Source organism: Meleagris gallopavo, chromosome 8, assembly GCF_000146605.3.
Source record: "Meleagris gallopavo isolate NT-WF06-2002-E0010 breed Aviagen turkey brand Nicholas breeding stock chromosome 8, Turkey_5.1, whole genome shotgun sequence".
In the NCBI taxonomy this organism is placed as follows: Eukaryota; Metazoa; Chordata; class Aves; order Galliformes; family Phasianidae; genus Meleagris; species Meleagris gallopavo.
In genome coordinates, this window is record NC_015018.2 from 8,234,449 (window position 1) to 8,256,140 (window position 21,692).

Genomic DNA, 21,692 nt, shown 5'->3' on the forward strand with positions numbered 1-21,692 from the left:
GGGCACAGGAGGGAACTCCCTGCTGCTCCACAGCCCGCTGAGGAAGGCTCCTGACCCGTCCCCATGTACCCCCATACAAAGCAAGGGCTCAGAAGGAGGCAGCACATCATAGCAAGTGCAAATGCTTCAATAAAACTGCAGAACACAGAGAACAAAGAATCTGAGAGTCCCTTACCGTCTTTTTTCACCCAGGACATGGCTGTTTTCTCGGATGTTACCAACTGACAAAACTTGTCCCCTATGATATCTAAAATATATTTACAAGTTTCCAGGTCCAGTTCATCATCTTCATAGTTTTCATGTGTCCATAAACTCAGTGCCTCATCATCATACTGATCAGGAGAGGAGAAACCATCTATCCTAACCACTCCATTTTTACTAAAAGACAACCTGCAAATGAGAACAAACAGTTTAACTGCATGTGTCATTACATTCTGTGGCTTATTTTACTTACTACTTTACCTTATGTCTTAAAACAAGTAAATGTTCTCCATTTTACCATTCTGCCATATTTCCCACTTTAAAAATGAATTTTGCCAGAAAAAATGGTTTTAAAACAAACAGCAAGGAGATATGAAACTTTTTAGGCAGACCACATTTCAGACCACGCAGGATTCAGTTTACTATTCATTCTCTCTCTGTAACATTTATTACTGCTTTAAAATGGCAGACGGAAAAGTTGCCTTTTTTGTTTGCCTAAAGTTTGGGTCCACCTTCACCTCGCCTTTAATTTTTACAGCATCTGTGACAGCAATCACTCAGTGACTCTATTTTACAGCTCTTCTAATCCTACTGCTCTCAACCTCAGAAAACAGGAGTCAGAACACCACACCGAAGTCTATCTAGGCAGAAAAAATCACCAATACAAGATGACATTTTCGTATCCGCTAATTTCCCACCATTAAAATAACTGAAGGTTTTCCTGTGATCCTACTCAACACCACCCGACTAGCCATGCCTGTATTAGCCTATTTTAAGCAGTCAGTTACTCTATCTCGCATAATACAACAAACATATATGATTATTATAATACTTAAGGAATAACACAGCCATGTCTGTAAAACAGTCCCAGATTCAGAAGTACAAAAAACACGATATTCAGATGTGCACAGAAGAAAAGATGAGTTTTCAGTTACAGTAATGACTACCAACAGCAGAGGAAGCCTCATTTACAATTCAGTTCCTACTATCTAAACAATGAAAATAATTAAAAAGCTGTAAAATACACCACATTAAATTCAAAACATTTGTACTTTAAATTCTATGACAGTGTTTGAAAACGTTGGCAAAGTTTTATTACCCATGTTGTCTCTTTCATGCAGAAGCAGCTCACAATCTATCACTGCCACACTGGGATAAGAATACATTCTTATGCCAGTGTATTCTGAGTCCAACCTTAAAACAAACCCTTTCAGGACGATGACTTTTCTAACTACAGCTTTGTTCCAAAAAAATTAAAACTCTATCTGGGGAACAGCAATGTCCTTTCCAACACACGCTGGATCTATATCACCAGCAGAGCCCACATCCAAACTAATGCCATTCAGATCCGTGCTGACAGTTGTGCTGCTGTGCCATGCATGCTATGCTGCATTCCTCCTGATCTACGAAGTTCCTTTGTTTGCCAGAATTGGGAAAAGGGAGGGCACAGCTCCTCTGTCCTTAGAAAACTCCCATAAAACCTTAAGCAGCGTTCCAACCACCTACTGGCACAAGAACAATTATGAATGAGCACAACTCTGCGGTTGTACAACTTGTCCAGAGCGACTGAAGGCTGCCTTTTGAAAATTCCACTTCAAATGTCAGACACCTGTGTGATGGTGATGCACTCTATCTTCTGCCTGCCTAATGTACACCGGGCAGCTGTTCTCATGACTGCTGTAAAAGCTTCAAATAGAAGCGTAGTCAATCCAGAAAAGAAGCAAGGAATATACATGTAAATACTACGTCTTTTATCAGGCAAAGTGAGCTGGAAAAATCAGACAAGCTTTCAAGCACACAAGCCCTTTGTCATTATCATTTTTAAAAGGTAAGAACACCAGAGATCAGGAAACAGCTGCACTTACCGTCGAAAGTAGTAAAATCTACAGAACACCGGCGAGTGAGTTGGTTCTTCACCCTTCTTGCTTCTTATTAACCTACATTCTCTGCATTTTTGCAAATTTGGTCCAATTTCAGAGCAAGAATCGTCCTGCAAGAAGGACTCTCCTGTTTGCTTCAGCTTCTTTACTTTGCGCCAGTCCTTTAACACCGAGCGAGGTATTCCAGCTGCAAAAGTGAGAGGGGTTTCAGATGAGGCACAGGCAGCTCTTGTACTTGGGGCACACTCAGATCAGCCAGCATTCTGCACTACTACGTGTGCATCACTGACACCCGTAACATACTGCGCCATCACAGCCATTTTCTCTCCTGTTAGCACCGAAGTCTAAAAACTTAAAGACACTGCATTCTTCTATGTTAAGTGTGCCATTCACAAAGGATTCCACTAAAGCCATTTGTAAAATCTCCCTCTTAAAAATGCACAAGGTAATACAGTACTTCAAGAAACAAAGGTTTGCATTTTGTTTCAAGTGAAAATGCATTCAAGGCAACAATGCAATGAATGCAAGCATTAAAAAATGTAAAAATTCTATTTCTTTAGAATTTGTGGTGCAGAGAATTCCAGAAGAGCAGTTCTAAACCCATGTAGCTCACCTGAGCTCAGTGTAAAGCACCAAGCATAAGGAAGCACAGAACCCCTTCACTCTCTTTCAAATATGTTGGCTGTGGAAAACCAAGAAGAAACATCCTACTTTTGACTGAACAAATCAGCTGATCTAACACTTTCAATTGAGTAAGACGTGTAATTCTCACATAAACATTTTGAAACTGAACCCTGTTGTTATTTAACCAGGGTTTCGATTTAATGACTTTTCTAAGCAGCCCCAGTTTCCACCTGCAGATAGATAGCAGTATCTGCCCTTTAATCTACCACTGCTCTTGAAAGTTCACGTCCTGTGAGCACAGATCTGATGCAGGATGGCAGAGGCGAGGGTGCTAACTTTGGACTTGGTACCCGGGTTCAGATCAGTATTTTGCCACAGACTTTGTGTACAAACACTGCAGGTGACAGACTCTATCCCTCAGTTCACTGCCCACAAAATACACTGACTCATCTGAGGAGCACAAAGGTAACTGGACTAAAACTTGAGAGTAAAAGACCAAGGCACAGTTTGCTAGTCCATGAAGAACGATTCTCAGCATCTCTGTATCCAGTGCAGTAAACATCTGGTAGCTGCCAGACTCCAGGCTCTGTGGGCAGGCACTTGGAGGACCCCCAGCACTCGCAGGACTGCAACATTCCTGCTTTGCAGGAGGGAGCCTTGCAGCCCGCCACTCCCAGCGCTCTGGCTTGCACACAGCTCCCACAGCTTTCAGCAGTGGCACTGGGACGATGCAGCCTTCAGCCCTGGCAGCATCCAGATATCATCCAGATACCACCCACATGGTGACTACCACCAAGCCCCCGTGCTGCAGCAGTTCTGTTCAGCCATCTGCAGGGTTCCAGGCAGCTGACCCCCAGGGCCTTCCCCTTCCTGAAGGCTCCAAGCCAAGTATGGTTTGGGATGAATCTTTGGGGAAAGCCCTCTTTGTCAGAAAAGCTCTGACTGTCCCTCTCAAATTATAATGATGCTGACCCAAGACATCTGACAGAACTATCAGAAATGTTGATTGATTTAACAGGTCATGTCTAAGAAGGACTGTGGGTCTATCCAGATATCATGAGAAGTAGGTAAGCTCATAAGGCTGCTATCATGGGAAAGAGCCACAATGTTAAGGTACAGTACTTGCTGTAGCCTGTGCAACTGACAACACAGCAGAATACCCAAAGCTCCGGTTCATTTCTGGACCTGAATTCCAGAAAACAACTCCATAACGTACCACCATACATTGCTTTCATGGTTGTGTAACATCAGTTGGGACAAGAAGACACTGCTTTCCCTTGAGCTATCTAATGAACCTTTCTATAACAAACCATTAAAAAAATCTTTTGCAACAATACAAAGGTCATCAAGACCTAACATGTCACATGTGTCTACAGTTCACTTTAAAGGAAAATAAAAAAAAAAAGGGGGAAACCAGGACTGAGAGACATTTAAAAGGCGTGTTCTCTGCACTAATACCATTGCTGGACCCAAGCCAAAATACCTCAGACAGATTGCAACACTGCCAGGACATGGCACAACTTAGGCAGCAAGTGTTCTCAGATACAAGAAGAGGAACTTTATACACCAGGCAGTAAAAAGTCAAGGAATGTAATTACATGGAGCACTGCTCATTTTCTTACTAACTGTACTTCAAAATTCTTGCGAAAAGTAATTTAGCTGTAGACTTTCTCATGCTCAACCAGAACAAAGACAAAAGAATACTCCTTAGAGAAGAATAAATTAGGATAAAAAACCGGGCTGAGTTCTTGAATAAAGTCCCGCCCGCTGACAGACCAGTTTCTCTTTTTGAGATAAATCTAGTTACAATCTGCTATGTGAAACATCATTACATATATATTGAAATTCCCATTTCCCTAGATTTCCTTAAACAAGAGGAATGTTAGCACCACACAATCAATACGCATTCTTGTCAGGAGTGTGAAGTGACTCTCCCTCAAAGCTTTATTAGATTAACCAAATCGTAACAGTGGCATCAGGCTCTCAAGGAACTGCCTCTGGCTTTCTGATCAAAGGACAAATTAAAGTTCAACAGTGGAGAATCTCCACCTCCAGTAGTACTCTAAAAATAAACGCATCAGAGCTTTTAGACACACCATAAAATCAGTACAAGATGCATAACTAACTATATGCATCAGTCTGTTCCAGTATGACAGACGGCATAAACCAGTTTGTTTAGTGCTTATTTTTAGGCCAAGAACCAGTTTGTACACATATGCATAAAACACTGAACTTCTTACACCGGGATATTTCAGAGGGCCCCAAGCCTGATAAACCCAGTGGGTGCTTTTTCACAAGCACACTCATTAACACTTCTCCCAGATACTGCACGTACCACGCACGGACCCTCCAGGATTAACACTGCCGCAGTTTACACGAGTTTGTCTTTTCCAGAGCAGATTAATATACTCACTGCTGTTACTGCCACTCTGCAACTTCAGCTTGCTTTTTTCTTTGGCACTCCTGCTAAGAACACCATTTGGTTTTACTTCTTCCTCCACATCACCCTTTTTCCTCTGCAAATCATTTTGTTTCTTTTTGTAAGTTGGCTTGGGCTGCCGCTTAGTCCTCTGCTCTGACTTGCTCTCACTTTCATCAGAGTCTCCGCTTTCAGAGCCAGACTCGTAAGTTCGTTTTGCTTTTCTCCTAGGGTGCTTATCTTCCTTCACAAGCTTATCTGCCAAGATTTTACTATCAATGTTATTTTGCAAGTCATTTGATGTAGAAGCTATTAAATTGACGGTACATGGCTTAATAATTTCTGAAACGCTGTTCCCTGAATTCTCTTTTTTATTAGTGTTTTTATCCTCCTCTGAATGTCTTGTCAGCCAAGCCTTTTTCAGTTTAGTGTGGTAGTTTGGCTGACTCGCCTGGGAAGTTTGCCCACTGCCTACAGAGTTTGCTTTGTTTATTGTATTACAGACGATAGCACTGTCTAGGGAGAGAGAGGTTGAAAATGTCTGATTTTTCACAGAGTTGGATTCGGTCTCGCTGGGGTTACTACTTTTAAACTGAGCTGCGGCCAACGCCGCCTTGTGCTTTTTCAAATGGACGAAGTCGGCAGAGGTGGAGAACCCCGGGCCGGGCTGCGCAGCGCTGCCTGCCTTGCCAGGGACGGGTGCAGCTGGCGCTGGAGTGCTGCCCTTGCGCTCTTGGGCCGGTGCTGCCGCCTGACCTGCGGCTCTCGAGCCGGCACTCTCCAGTGGCGTGCAGGCCGGGGCTGTGCTTGACAAGGAATAAGTCACTTCTGAGCTGCCCCAGCTCAACACGCTGGTAGTTGTGGCCGCCGATGCGGTCACGTCCATTTTGGTACTGCAGATCATAGCTGTGGTAGGGGTGACAGAACGAGCAACAGTGCCTTGCGAGACAGCTGGAAATTTCTTTTCATACTGTGTGCGAGCACTGTCTGAGTTCATATTTGGCAGAATGACTCTTCCAGTCTCCCTGGCTTCCGCTGTTTTCAGGCAATCTGCTTGATTTGTCACAGCTGAAGATCTCTCACTGACTCGATCTTTGGAAGCTGATTGCACCGCTGCTATGCTCTCGTATTTCGTGCTCGAAGCAGGACGCACAATAACAGATGCCGTGGCGGACTGTGACTTTCCACTCGCTCTCTCAACATGCCAGTCCACTTTTTCATTAGCAGCAGCGTTGCTAGACTTCCACGCTTCTGATAAATTCTGTTCAGAAGAGCCCTTGTAAACAGTCTGAGCTTCCTTAGGTTCAGGTACTAAAGTTGGTGGTTTCTGCAGTTCCTGTATCTTACCACCACCAGCATTAACAGGTTGAACGGGGGTCAGAGTGGGAGGCGAAAGGCTGCTGTAGCTGCTTTCCTTCTTCTCCAGGTTCTGGTGCACAGGGGGGTGAAACACGGGTGCTCTGTGCAAGGCAGGCATGCTTCGGAGTGTATTTGAAGATGAGACTGACAACTGAGTAGGGCTCCTGCTGTCACTTCTAAAACAACCAACCGAGTGAGATTGCACGGACTGTGAAAGCTGCTCAGGTACCTTGCTCGCAGAGCCTTCGCTCTCAGGTTGATGCTTAATTAAAGGAGGAGGCTTTGAGAGAGAAGAAACGTAAGAAGGAAGAGACTGGGGACTGGCTGCTGTTGAAGGACAACTAGTTTGCTTATCAACATATGCACTCGAAGCTTCCTTGGACGGATAAGATCTTGGTGGTTCATTCACCACACTATTAGACAAGGTGGTGAAATAGTTACTCTGTGGCAAACTCTGTGGAACCGAATGCTTCATTTTGTACAGTTCTGACACAGAGCGTTCTGCATCTTTGTCATACTTTACTGAATGGCTTTTGGGACTTGAAGATAAGGATGTTACCCTGGAATAGTTTTCTCTCTCTCCCTCCAGTGCCTTTATTTTAGCTGTAAAAGGAGCAACTTCAATACTTTCTTGGAGTATTCGCCTGTGTTCTTCTTTGTATTTGCTCAGTCGCTCCCCCGTCTCCTGTGGCGGCCTTGGCAGCTGGTTCAACACTGGATCTGCAAAATGTCTGTGCATATGGCTCTCCTTTGCTGCCTGTGTTCTGCTTTGCTCCAGCTCTGTCTTTATCGGCGCAGTCGTAGCAGAACGTAAAGGTTCAATAAATGCTTTCCTCTCCAGTTCTCTGTTTGAAAAAGGTCATACAGACACAGTTTAGTCTAAAAGTATCACAACAAGCTAAGCAGAAGACTTTTCTTCCCATGCTCTGAACAAAGTTATCTATTAACACAAAACAAACTTTTCTTTATATTAGGCAGTTTTCAAAAGTCATCAGATGACTCAGGAATTCAAGTACCAATAAAAGTCAACAGGGCAGAGTCTATTTTGCAGCACACTGACAAACTTTTCCCTATCACAGGCATCCACGTTTGCAAACAAACTAAAACAAAGCTAGAAGACAATGTCAGCTGCTGAAAAGTACCCTCTTGTCCTGCACTCTATTTACAGCATGCACAGAGCAGGGACTGTTCAGCCTGGAGAAGAGGAGGCTCCGAGGGGATCTTTTCAATGTCTATAAATAGCTGAAGGGGGAGGGCAAAGACAATGGAGCCTGGCACTTTTCAGTGTTGTCTCGTGGCAAGAGACTGTGGTGAGCTGGGGGTCAGCCTCTTCTCCCATGTAACTAGAAATAGGACTAGAGGGAATGGCCTCAAGTGGCACCAAAGGGGATTCTGTTTGGACATTAGGAAAAATTTCTTCTCCAAAAGACTGGCTGGGTGCTGGAACGGGCTCAGGGAGGTGGCTGAGTCACCATCAGTGGAAGTGTTCAAGAAACATGTAGATGTTGTACTGAGGGATGTGGTTTAGGAAAATAGTGGTGATCGGTGGGTGGCTGGACTGGATGATCTCAGAGGTCTTTTCCAACCTTGGTGATTCTATGGTTCTAAGAGATGACAAGAGGCAGTCAGCAAAAACTGGAGCACTGGAGGTTTTCTCTGAACACCAGAAAGTGCTTCTGTGCTATGCAGGTGTCAGAGCACTTGCACAGGCTGCCTGGAGAGGCTGTGGAGTCTCCTTTGTGGAGACCTCCACAGTCACCTGGACATGGTCCTGGGCACACTCGCTCTTGGCTGTCCCTGCCAGAGCAGGCTGGGACCAGAGACAGAGGGTCCCACCATCCTCAGGCATGCTGTGATACTGGGAGTTAGAACAACAGTGAACTTACTCTTTGTGATGCTCTACTATGCTTTTGGACAATGGTGGGCTAGAATGTGCTGCCAGTTTGAGAGGCCGAAGGGGTTCTGCACTGGATGGTCGCACAGGAATGTGACTCAGCAATCCAAGGCTGTCAGCTGAGGTCACAGGGGTGGGCTGGTGTAACCACGGGCTGGGAGTATTCTGTTAACAACAACACAGAAAAAGTCAGATTTCAAGGAAACCAGGGGATCTTCAGCGTAGTACCACAAGAGGTACTGTATCCAGTCCTAACAATCAGCACAGTGAAATATTTTATTTCAGCATCAAATCAAATTCAGCAAATAAAATTTAACATTTTAAATCACTTTATGATCAATTGGAACATCTGATTATATTTCTCCCTAGACTTCCAGCATAAAAAATAATTCACATATATCAGAAGTATTCTTAGAACGGTTTCCTATTTAAATACTCATCAGGAATTGTTAATTTACAGAACAGCATCACAAGTTTCTTCCTCAAAATCACCAAGCCAATGACAGTCTGACAGCACATAACTTCAGTTACTAATAAGACAACCATGAGGTGCTCAGTATCTTGCAAGAATTACTACTTCTGAAGGACAAACAAGGTTTAGTGCTTCTGGAAAACAACTTCAACTATATAACAAGTCTCTGAAAAGGGTCACTGATAAATAAGCAGGGCAGTGTCACAGTGCCTTGCTACCTGCATAGCAAGGTAAACAATACAAGCATCTCTTTTCTGGTTGATTCCTCTCCTTTTCCCCCTCCAGATGATTAACTATGATAATCTCAATTAATCTGCTTTATGTTGCCACATATTTTTATACATCTTAATTTCATAATCAGCACACTATTAAATCATAAACGTATACATTTTTGCAGTATGGCAATTGCAGAGAATGTACAATTTTCTTCTGAATACCTAAACATATCTGGCAATGCCAATCAGCTTCTACTTGTGCATCGTTTCTGAAAGCTGTGGAACAGCTCTGCAAAATGGACCACATATTGTGAGCTCTCAGGCTCCTTCCCTTCTCCCATTCGAGGCTTCCTTAGGAAAAATATGTGCTGACTTGCAGCCTGGGCAGAAAGAGAAAGCACTCTGGTAGGGAACGCTGGTCAAGTGTTAGGGATAGGCCTAGAAGAAGGGACGGGGACAGAAAGCAGAACTCCCATGCACACCCCAAAGTCTCTCAGTACTGTTCCAGCACTCACTCCTGGAGCTGCCCAGCACATCTCCCTTCTTTGCTCCCCACCAGTACATCCCTCTCCTTCTTCCCAGCCTTGCTGACTACAAGAAGAGAAACGCTGCAGTAAAGGGCAGCAAAGCTCTCATGACACACGCAGAGTACAAAATAGATCTGCAGGTGCTACAGCTTTGAAGTTATCATTTCTAGACTTCTGAATATTTAAAGCAACCACTAGGGTTTTGCACAAGCCTGAGTGCACACATTTGTTGGTCCAGGAGTTCCCACGCTGTGGCGAGTTCCCACAAATAGCCTGTAAGCCGTATTACAGTATTATGCAAAGAGACCCACCACCTTCTCCCTAGAGAAGTTGGGGAACATCTGCCTGAGCACCAAGCATTGCCCAGACAGATTCACAACTCCACCTGCAACCAGCTGCGGTCCAGCCCAAGGACTGCAGCCTTCCTTCAGCAGCACAGCTCCCCCCGCACCAAGGGTGGCTGCTGCTACTGCTCCAGCTGCAATACAGATCCCTTTCTCCCTTCACGGCATCCATGCAAAGTCTTACTGGAAACGCCCATTCTGGAGTTCTAAGACATATTTAAAGAAGGCCTCCAGTGCCAGAGCCAGAAGACAAGTCGCCACAAGACAATTGCCACATATCAACATAATTAAAAAGCTACGTGCCTCGGTATGCATGGCTGCATACTTCAGGCAGCCAAAGTGAAAACAGTCTATTATATATTTGTCAAAATGGACTTCAGTACAGGGTGGAGCAAGTAGCAACATGAAGAGATAAATCCACCTTTAGTTTTCCCTTAAAGCTGCTGCATTCGACTTTATCACAGTTTAGATCAAACTGACTTTGTATTACAAGGCCAACTCAAGCTGAATGTTTGGGAAAGACTCAGCCACAGTGGTTTGGCTTTACTCAGGAATGAGGCTGGAGAAGAATAGCCTTCCCCGTGATGAAAAGGAAAACAATCCTTATAACCGTTCAGAAACTCCAAGCTTTGACGCAAAGGCTTACAATTTGGCAGAAAGACCACTGTCAGTGACATGCCTTTTGTGGTCCTTGAGAAAACCTGCCCAAATTAGGCCAAGTTGGAAGCCTCCAATATCAGTATACACATGCTCAGTTTGAGTGAAGCTGGCAGTAAAGCTCTCCCAGACTTGTCTGTGTTACACATGCTTCATCTTATGCTGCTCCTATAAGGTGCCTGCAAGGAGCATGCTGTATCCTAAGCCTGTAGGAACTGAGAAAACTTTTCCGGTAATTGCAGTGTCTGACTGCCAACAAACACCACAGCGCTGGGTTGAAAACAAAACTGATTTCTCCTGAGGCTTCAGTGGATACACTTAGTGCAGAGACAGAGGAATCCTTCTGACTTGAGTACAGAGAAGAAAGCAGCTGAGAAGGCAAACAGGAACAGAGGAGGAGAAAAGGAGGTGCCAATGAAAGGCACACAGACAGGTGTTAAGCACAAGAGGAATGAGTGTTCAGCTCCAGATTTACAAATGCTACACGGTATTTCTCTTCAGACCTTCCCATTGGATTTGGACTCCCTCAGTCCCTGCCATTCTCCATTTTCTAGCATGCACACTCAACATCTCACTGCGCAGACAACCGTCATACCTCCTCTAGTACATCTCTCATCTAATGATTTCCGTGGTTTAAGTCAGAAAGCATTCGCCCTGTCCCAACCTCACTTGGTGATAAAGTAAAACCAAACATCTCACCTTACTTTACAGTGTTGAGGAAATCAAGGTCTGGAAGAACTCCTCACATCCCCGTGAAACAACAGTTATCACTGGATTTCCATTTCTAATTCTACATCTACACAAGAACACCGCTCTCACTGCCTACTCAGTGACACACTTGGCATGACTCAAACTATGGCGTCTGCACCTAGGAAACCACTACTGGAAGACACCAGCCTCAGTTAAGCATGTACTTAGGAAATCAGCACGACTTACCCTTCTCAAGGAAGCCTCTGCGTTAACAGGAGTTTCTGGGTGGACCCATTTCGAGGAGGGCAGGCCGAGTCCTGAGTAAGCATGTGTTCCATTTGGATACTGCCAAATAATTGGATAAAGCCCTAGCTGATTATAGGAAGCAGAAGGATGAGCTTGTCCGAGAAGATGTGGAGACTGGTGTTGTAACATCTGTTGCTGCTGCTGGTGAGCCAATGCCAAATGGCTTAGGCTGCTAGCATGAGCAGTCTCTAGTCGCGGGTGGCCACCCAGCAAGGAGGCAGCAGGCACTCCGGGCAACACTGCAGGAAGTAGATGAGGGTGATGAACGGAATGGTGAGGGGCGGTACTAAGGGGGTGAGTGTTAATAGCAGACAAGGGGGTCTGAGTTGAAGACCCAGGCAGCAGATGGGATGAACCAGTTAATGCAGGATGATGAGCATTTGGATTTAAACAGGTTCGGTGGGATGAGGAATGCAGAGGATAATTATGCTGATGCAAAAAAGGTGAAATGTGATTAGCTCCTGTTTCTTGTCCAATCAGAGTGGGATCCCTGTACACTGTGAAATGTTCGTTCTTGTCAATGATAAGAGGACTTTTAGTAGCTTCTAGAGCGCTAACTCTAGCTGGAACTGGATGAAAACTAGACCTAGGCAAATCATGATCGCTTTTATTGGCTGACCTTGTTAATCCAGGAGCATGGCTGTTTTGGGAACTAACCTTAGACTTCACAGTATCAGAAGATGGGGTGAATTTAGGCTTAACATCAGGTGACTTTGTTTTAGGATGATCAACTGAAGCACTAGGTTTTGACTTCACAGAATCAGGGACTGGACTTTGTTTACGCAGTTTACTGTCTTCTGCTACAGAAGCTACATTTAACGAAGACATAAATGAGCCATACTGCACTTTCTCTTTTTCAGGATTTAAATGTTCATTTACTGGTAATGCTTTCACAACACCAGGTTGTATCAAATCCATTTTGTTTACAACACAGCTAACCCAACTTTGGTCAGCTTCCTGCTTTCGTGCTTCCAGGAAATTTGCATTTGCAAACTGCTGTTTTAAATCACTGCTATGAGATTCTATTTTCGGAACCGTTTGCAATCCAAAGGTACTTGCAGCATTATCCTGGCTCTCCTTTTCAGAGTTGTTTTTACTAGTTTTATCAACAATGCTTTTCGGAGTAGGAGGTTTGGGTACAAACTGCTCATTTTTTAATTCCGCAGCATGATGTTTCTCTGCATTGCACTCTTGAACATGTGGATCCTTGGAATTCTGCTCATAAGGTGTTGGCTGCTCTGCTGCATGGAGCAAAGGCTTTTCCTGCTGATCTAAGAGCGATGACTTCAGCCTTTCTGGCTCCTCACGTTTTTTATCCTCCTGTACTTCATCCCATGGAGATCGCCTATCTGTTAGTGGCTGTTCTACTCTCTCAACAGTTTGAGATTTTCCTTCTTCTCCATTTATCTTTGAAGTATTCTTGCTTTTTAACTCATTCTCTGAGTTTTGCTCTGAGGAGGAATCTGTTAATCTTTTATTGGAGATTTCTGAGTCACTGCTCTCAGAGTAATCTGAGATATTGTCTGTCCGCAGTCTCTTCATATTTAATTTCTTTTCATCCTCTTCAGGTTTTCTTCTTTTACTAAGGAAGTGTTTATTTTGTTTTGGGGTTTTCTGTTAAAAAAAACACATGCATACTTATCAGTTTCAGTCTAGCATCTTTTTAAGAAGCTCTCCCTCACTTTTCCATTACCATTCTTACCTCCTCGACCTATATAATCAAATCTTTCCTCTTTCACCTTCTCTTCATCAGGCATGCTGCTATCAGAACCTTTCCGCTTACTGGGCCTAGTATTCCTCTGCTGCTGGTGCTGGTGAGAATTCTGTTTTGGTGCAGTTTGGGAATTCATTGCTGGTCTGGGACTATTTGCTTGAGCACGTGTATAATGACCCTAAAAATAATTTTGTGGTTAACAGATTTAAATGCAATTTTAATTAGCAACTCTAAACATATATTTTTAATATTCACTGTATACAAGAATATTTAGGTAAAAAGATAAATGTATCTACGTGAACTGTGTTGCTGTTCTGGTTGGAACGAGACCGCCGGCGTGAAGTGATGCCAATATTTTCACCTTTCAACAAAGAGTGAACAACGTCATCTAGAAAAGTCATCTGAACCATAGAAGGATCAACATTCTGAGGTTCTAATACCTAATTATTGAGAGAGAAAAAAAGGAAAACAAATAATCAGCAGATGCTCGGACACTGTCCAATCTACATTTCCTGTATCAGTGTTCACCAGTCTACGCTGCATGCTAAAGGTAAACTAGAGAAAAGCCTACTTAACACTGACATGTACAACTGATACGCAAAGTCACTCTCAGAGGCTGGGGACTGAGTAAAAACAAATCCTCTGATTGTACTTTAAAAATAACATTTTCCCCCCCTTTTCTTTTCTTTCCTTTTCTTTTTTTTTTTTTAATGCCACCACTTTACAGCTCCTTCCTTTATAAATACCTTCAAATTTGAAATTAAAAGATACTGAGATCTTCATAGGGGGTAATCTTTAAGTAGCACTTAAAATGATCAAATATTTTGTGATGTTTACTGCAGAAACACACTGCAATACTGTTTCCAGCAGCAGTACAACTTCTGAAGGAAAAGAAGCAGAAAAACTAGAGGGAAGAACTCTTGCTAGTGAGAGAGAATATTGCAAAAAGAAAGAAATGCTCAACAGATCTTTAACCAATGTGCTGCAAAGTGAAAAGAATATTTGGGGAAAATCATTAGAGCAAATGAAGGGAAAGCACAGACTTGAGCATTAGACTTAGTCTTAAATTCATACTGTCACACATGATTTAGTCAGTCATTTCAAGGCAGATGGGTCATTTGCTATATTAATGTTGAATCATTGCTCTGGTCTCCCATAACACAATTCATTACTGCCACTAAAAACACCACCATTAATTCTTTTTGTAACATCAGCTTCAGGGACGCAACTAAAACCCACCACAGTAAATGTAAATTAGGCTGCAGCAAAGGCTTTATTCAAGAAACTGTGGAAAATGGATATTTCAATTGCTTAAAATAACTAATTGTTAATGGAGTACTAGAAGATTTCAGTGTATAGAGAAGAAATTCTCAACAGAGCTGAGAGGAAAGACCAGTTCTTAGAACTGGATTGCTTCATTTCAAAGACTTGGCTAGTCAAACTGCAACAACAGAAGAAAAGCAGAACTGTAGGGATGGAACTAATCATATCATTGCGCAAACATTCAGCTTGAGGATGCCATGAATGGCCAGTCCAGTGCAGAGTCAGGCTGAATTTTCTGCAGAGAAAGTAACAGACTTGTCTTGATGGGGGTGAACTGCTTAGGGCTTTTCAGAGTACCGCAAAAAATGGAAAAGCTCAGAATGCATAGCTTATTTGAAGATTGTTTTCCAACAACGCAAACTCACCTGGTCATTCATAACAACCATAGTGCGAGTGAAGAGATCATGATGAGTAATGATCCCAGTAAACCACTGGGTGGCAGAATCCTGTCTGTACACTCTCACCCTATAACCATTTAAGGAGTATGGACCTTCAGAAAGGGAAGAAATAAGAAAGCCATTAAGAAAATCAGGGAAAAAAAAAAAAGACATTAATAGGTTTGCCCTGTTTTTTAAACTTCACAGCAAAGCATGATGTGAACAGCATGGACAGCAAGCTACCAGCAATTCCAGCACAGCACTGTCTGTGGATTTTACTTTTATTCAGGAAGACATTTTGAAACACAAATGGTACATTGCAATGCCAACATTTTCAACATACAGTTTTGTTATCTAACTAAATCTTTCTGCAATCTTAATGACAAATGATGGGAAAATTCCTGTCTACAAATAGCAACCACAGAAAAGTAACCTGAAAGGCTAGAATGTGGCAGCAGCAGGTTATACAGAAGCTATTTAATAGGCTAGTCACATGCCCAGATGCTTTGCTGGCAAAACGATTCAGATTTTGGTGTTTAGACTCTGTATCTGCCAAGTCTTTCCCATAAGTGACCACAGAGTTTCTCTCTATTACAACAGTCAAAAGGCAGCTGAGCGATCCAAGCCCAGCTATGGCCCCACAAAACATTCAAAAATACACACACTAGGAAGACTTTGCTTCTCTTTTAAGATACACCAACTGCAAAGAAACTCCACGCACCGACTTTCTGTAAAGATGAGTTTAATTCATCTCCAAAAGCCCACAAGGAGAGAGGGAGGAAAATGGCATGATACAGTATTTAGTTTACAGCTCACTTCAAGACCCAGAAATTGAGGCACAACAGTTTTATTCATGTCCAGTGTCTCACTTGACCATCAGGACTCTAAGTTCCATGGCACTTAGTCTTGATATAGCACTTCACGTGATCAAGTAGCACTGTCACTAAGCTCAGTTTACTGTGGCTTTTGCTACTTCCGCAATCAAACCCCAAGTCAAACCAGTCACTGGGTTGACTGGTTGAGCTGGGAAATGCCTAACTTAAATGATTCACTTAAATGTGCCTGGTTGTTCAGCAGCACAGGTAAGTACAGGACTGCCCTGTCTTTCTAGCCCCTGCCTAGCATACTAAGCAAGCTTCAGTGTCTGCAACAAACAGCACAGGTGACAGCCTTCTCAACTAAAATACCCATATTCACACTTCTTGGTCCAATATACTCTCTGCACAAGAAATACCGTGATCATTAAGACTTCTTAATGCTAACATTTAAGAGATGAATAGAAATACAAAACAATATAGATGTAGACATTTCCAAGTGGTCTAGGGGCTTAATCTTGGAACCCTAGAATGACCTTATCTAGGTATCCAAACAGCTGAGAAAACAGCAACATCATGCAATGGCACCCTTCTTTTGCCCACATCCACATCACTCACTGCACCGCCATGAACTTGAGTCCCACTGAACCACATGAGCCACTGGAGTTAGCTCATCCCCAGAGGGTGTTTCCAGCTGCACAGCCAGGGTCACAGCAGCACCAGGAGAGTCACTGCCTGGCACAGACATGCAGAGGCAGAAAAAAAGCAAAAATCTAAAAACTTGTCCCACATTCCTGGTCTCGAACCAGACCGGCCTCCCATGGGGACACATTTCCTGGTGGCTTCTCCACAATCCCTACTCCAAATGCCTCTGCCAAATGCCTCAAGCTCAGCTCCCACACTTCAACCACACTCTCCATGTCACAAGCCCTTCCCAGTCATCCCACAGCTCTGCCAAGGGTTTTTTTTGTGCAATGCTCCACTCCCACTCTCCTACTCCAGCTCTCCCTCTTTTCAATCCTACTGCTAACTGCACAAAGGTTTCCAGTCTCAGTCTTGCTTAACCAGATCCAGCCTCTCCTCTCTCCTCAGCTTCTTGCCTCATTTTAGCATTTACGATTCCCGATCGCTGGCTTCCAAATCCTTTCCCAGTCTTCTCAGTTTACAAGTTCTATCCACCCTTCTCCATCAACTTCCAACTCTTCTCGTATTCTTCTGCGCTGACCCAGTGCCAATTTCTTCCCTCACACTTCTTGCTCTCATCTGTGTCTGTCATTCATCCAGCTTTTATCCTATCTACTTGCAAAACAGACTTTCTCCACCTTTGAAAACAGTGTGGTTTATTCTGTGTTGCTGGGTGCCAGGAAGGAGAAAGATGAAGCTGTGGTTACACGACACCGGACGGCCCGGCTCCGGCCCGGCTCCAGCCCGGCCCAGCCCCAAGCAGCCATTAGAGGAAAGGGCTGCCTTTGTCTGCAGCCCCAACCTGAATCATGCTCGGCTACACACTGTTGAAACAGCATGTGCAGCGCTATGAGGAAACGTCTCCAGTGCTGAAGCAATCTCAGAGTTTCAAGAGAATTACTATATATTCTGTCTCAGAGATTGTAGCGATAATGAACCTGATACGGAGAAAAATATAGCTGAGATTTTAATTGTTACAAATCAAAGCCACTTTGCTGAATAAGTTCTGCGAACTGGTTTTATTTTCCCCACCAGCTTTTGAAGCGGCCAAGTTTGGCAGTTGCTTGCTTTAAACAAGGAACAAACTACTTTCTGGCCAAAGCTAGAAAGCATGCTGCTCTGACTGCCACCCAAAGGGTGCAGCTTTTTCCTTGTCTCACTTCTTGTAACTGGAGCAGTTCTGACTGAATGACCCTTCCTCAAACTGGCACACTTCCTCGCAGGCATTCAGAACCAGATTTTAACGTTCTTCTCCAACCTTCCCGTTTTCCAAGAAGAAGAGTTCTGACAGCAACAAATACGAGATGATGAATTCAGCGTGAGAGAATGAAGAAAAGGCTGAATCCTAAAAATGGTGTAGAGGATGGCAGCAACCTTAACAGATTGGTTTGGACAAAACAGGAGTGAAAATGTTGCTCAAGCTGCAGGGAACAGGAAAACAGTGATACAGAGAGGGTAAAGAAAAAGCAAATGGAGGGGAGGAGAAAGGAAGGATTACGTGACTAGCTGACAGCAGCCAGCAGCGCCAGGGAGCTCTCCCTGAGTCACTGACGTGTGTGCAGACAAGGGAGGCTGGTCTGCAAGGATGCCTCTGTTGGTCTCAGCTCTTCATCTAAAATACACCTAATCTGGTGCCCTTCAATGAATCCAAGCATCCATTTGATAAATTATGTATTATATACATACATGTAAATATAGTATGTATGTGTGAATGACACAAAGACAATGCCTGGAATGATGAGATGGACCTAAGTGAGCTGTGTGTATGAAGTACTGGCAGTTTCACCTACACAACTGTTCTGATGTTGCTGGGGCTTTGCTCAAGTACTGCTTCTGAACCTGTGTACACAGAGACTTTTATAAATGTGTTTTTGTGATTATTTTGTTACTCTCACGAAACATAATAAACAAGCTCGATTTCAGTTTCCTTTTCATAGAGCCCTAATTTGAATCCACATCACTTCCTAGTCCAGTTGTGGATGAAATTCACCAACAGGTATTATTAGATCATGCTGTATCTGGTGATATTAAGATAAAATCTAAAATGCCTAATACAAGCCTACCAATTTACTATCTACACAATTCTGTGCACTGCTTCTTCAGCATCTTTCCTCTGTGGCCCTTGACAACAGATGTACCTAAGCAAATTAAAAACTACACAAAAGGGAGGACAAAGTTGTGGGGCTAGGTTTGTTCACTAGTTTTTGTTTTGTAGCATCTATATTATACTTACCATATTTCTCATCTTAGTTTACTGAAGAAACCTGACAGCAAGGAAATCTCAGTCCCATTCTTAAAATACCAGATTATTTACTGCTCTCTTCCCAATCTTCATTTACAAAACATCCACTTAAGCAGTTCTGCCCCAAAGCTGCTTTGCTGTGAGACAGGGATTTTAGCCCAGACCCACAGATGTTAGCTTCTTCTTCCCATTGCTAGAAATGCCTCCATAGAGCTACCTGGCTGCCAAATCTGTAGAAAGTTAATGAATACACTGCAAACACACACAAGTATTTAAAGCATTAGCAAGACTGAGCCAAAATAATTTATTCCAATTCATACCCATTTCCATGTAACTTGTATCTGTGACTGTAATTTATTTGAAAGATGCTTTTCAATTGGGGCCAGGTCAATTTGAAAGTATTCATCTGTGACAGAACTGTGAAGAATCAGGCACAAATCGCTATCTGCAAAGTTCTCACACAGAACAGTAACACCAACAGTGCACACAACAGTTTTAGGCAGACTAAAGAGGGTGTGGGTGCCCTTCAAACACTTCACAACCAATGTTATAAAACATCTCCATTTCAGACTAACGATATTCAGCTTTTGCTGTAAACGCTGACATCAAACAAGTTACCAACAGTCTGAAGAAGTCATGCACAACTTCTTACACAGGCTTGTTTTCTTCTTTTAACAAACACTTCCCAAAACACTGAGTTAGAAATATATCCTCCATTATACCACAAATGCTATGGGAAGAGCCCCACACAACTAATGGCCTTAAGCTAGCTAACACAGAATAAAAATAACACAATTTCCCAAATAATTACCTTGCATAAAAATCTCCTGAACCTTTTGTTCCTTTACCCAGGCTTTTACTTCCTCATGTAACTGCGGGTTATCCCTGAGAACTGGGTTTAGACTGTCTACGTCGTCCTAAAGTAGAGATTAGAAAAAGAACCATATGTTATGTTTACTTGCAACATTTCTGTTTATTTTCCTAAATATATCTTAGGGCACAATATTAAGTGGTTTGACGCTAATTTTACCAATTCCCTGCAAATCCCTGTGTTACCTTTAGGCAAAAAAACCAACTCTGAAGTGCAACGCAGTGCTAGAAGTTATTTCACAGGAACACAGTATGTCAGGGCCTCCATGTGGCCAGACTTGTAAGCTATTAATAGGATCACACTTTCATAAATACTGTCTTACTACAAGCTAAAATTAGCCTACAAAGACTTCAGTATTTACAGGTATGCGAAAAGAATTAAGCTGCGATTAAATGAATCAAAAGATTTCCCTCGTTTTTGCGTATTTGTCAAATTTAATACAGACATGTTGAGCATAAACACAGACAAAAAACCAAAGATAACATGTAAGAGATACCTGTATAGCAAGAAAAAGAAACACCATTACTATTCCTCATTAGGTGAGCCTTTGTTAATTAGACAGTTTGACATAGGGCATGCTTTAGTTTCCATGTCACTTCTGGAAAAGATTCTTTTCCACTATTTGAGAGTAAACAAACTCCAGCAATTAAGTCCTATTTGTCAGCACAGTCAGTGTATCAAGAAAAAAAAAGGCCCACATCCATTTCATACCCCTGAAAGCACGGCTTAAACCACCACTCATCTCTGGGCCCTTTGAATGACTATTTCTCTGCATTTCAGAGCAAATCTGCTATTCCTGCCTTTGAGGCTGTGATAGAGAAATAGAGCTGTGGTGCAGCTTGGTGCCTCCTCGTGAAAAAGCAGCTCTGGAAATCCATGAGCTGCAGGAACGCTCATTTGTGCTGAGAGAACTTCAGACAGCTAAAATCATCAGAGTGGTTCTCAACACACAAAATGTAAAATGCTTTATCAGTGCTGCTGCTGAGATCATGTAATTTCTTTCCTTGATCTCCAACAAGTTCCTTGATGTTTCACAATTCATTATGAAGAGCTCCAGCAGCAGCACATGAAGATACAAGCAACACTCAGAGAATCATGCTCTGCTGCCAGGCCCTCGAGTGACACGAGCAATTTCTCTCTATTCATCTGGACGAGATTATTCCTGCTAACTCACTGATCACAGGATGTCTATTTCAAAGTCAACACTCACTTCCTGACACTTGAAGATGTGCTATGCTCCATAGTGGAGAGCGCAACGATGCTTCGGCTATTAGAGAAAATTATTTCAGTCTCTCCTTGCGCTTTTGAAAAGGATAACAGCCACAGATCCAAAAGGAATGGTCAAGGTGATCTTTGTAACATGTGATGTGGAACGAAGGAAAAGCAAAAAGGAAGCTAACACGACCTTGGCCATTGGGTTAAAATCACAAAGCACACAAATGCGCTGCTGACATTATCAGAGGAGCAGCGTGGGTCGTGCTAGAATTTATTCAGGAACGGCAGAGTAGCAAAATGCTTCCTCTTCTAAGACAATCAGAATGGATATGATCTGCTCCACTTTCATTTGCAAACCCATCTTTGGATTGACCCCCACTCTGAGGTAACAGCTCTGAAAGGAGGGTATGATTTGGCAGGGAGCCCCACCAATGCTGTGGCTGTAGCCGTGCAGTGACTCCTTACCCTGCTGCCAGGTACTCTCACTGCAGCTGCAGGAGACACCCATTCCCACAACTTCATAGAATCATTATGGCTGGAAAAGACCTCTAAGATCATCTAGTCCAACCATCCACCTACCACCAATGCTGCTCACTAAACTTAGTACCACGTTTCACCATGCAGATCCACAAACTTATGCAATCAACTGAAGCACTGCAACATTGGTCTGGCTGACTTAAAAAATACAGCTAACTCAGTTCTTGTACATTTGAGCTCCCCTGATTCCCTTTAGGGCACCAAAACCCTCATTTCAAGACCATACACATTAGTTAGCCACCCAGAAATTGGGCTCGTAATGCTAATGTGATTTTAATTCCATCAGTTCCTTCTGCAAAGTTTCTGACCTTTTTCTTGAAATATAC

The 21,692-nt window shown here is 43.0% G+C and overlaps 1 protein-coding gene across 1 annotated transcript in view; it reads right to left on the reverse strand.

Moving 5' to 3' along the window:
• Positions 1-19,660, reverse strand: part of JMJD1C (jumonji domain containing 1C) — a 37,283-nt gene extending 17,623 nt beyond the window's left edge. Inside the window, 10 exon segments of the mRNA XM_031554357.1 lie at positions 176-390; positions 2,067-2,268; positions 5,041-7,328; positions 8,370-8,542; positions 11,529-13,191; positions 13,193-13,202; positions 13,291-13,480; positions 13,599-13,742; positions 14,991-15,115; positions 19,555-19,660. Of these exon segments, the coding sequence (XP_031410217.1) occupies positions 176-390; positions 2,067-2,268; positions 5,041-7,328; positions 8,370-8,542; positions 11,529-13,191; positions 13,193-13,202; positions 13,291-13,480; positions 13,599-13,742; positions 14,991-15,115; positions 19,555-19,561 (5,017 nt within the window). The 5' untranslated portion in view covers positions 19,562-19,660.
• Between the last annotated feature and the right edge of the window lie 2,032 nt (positions 19,661-21,692).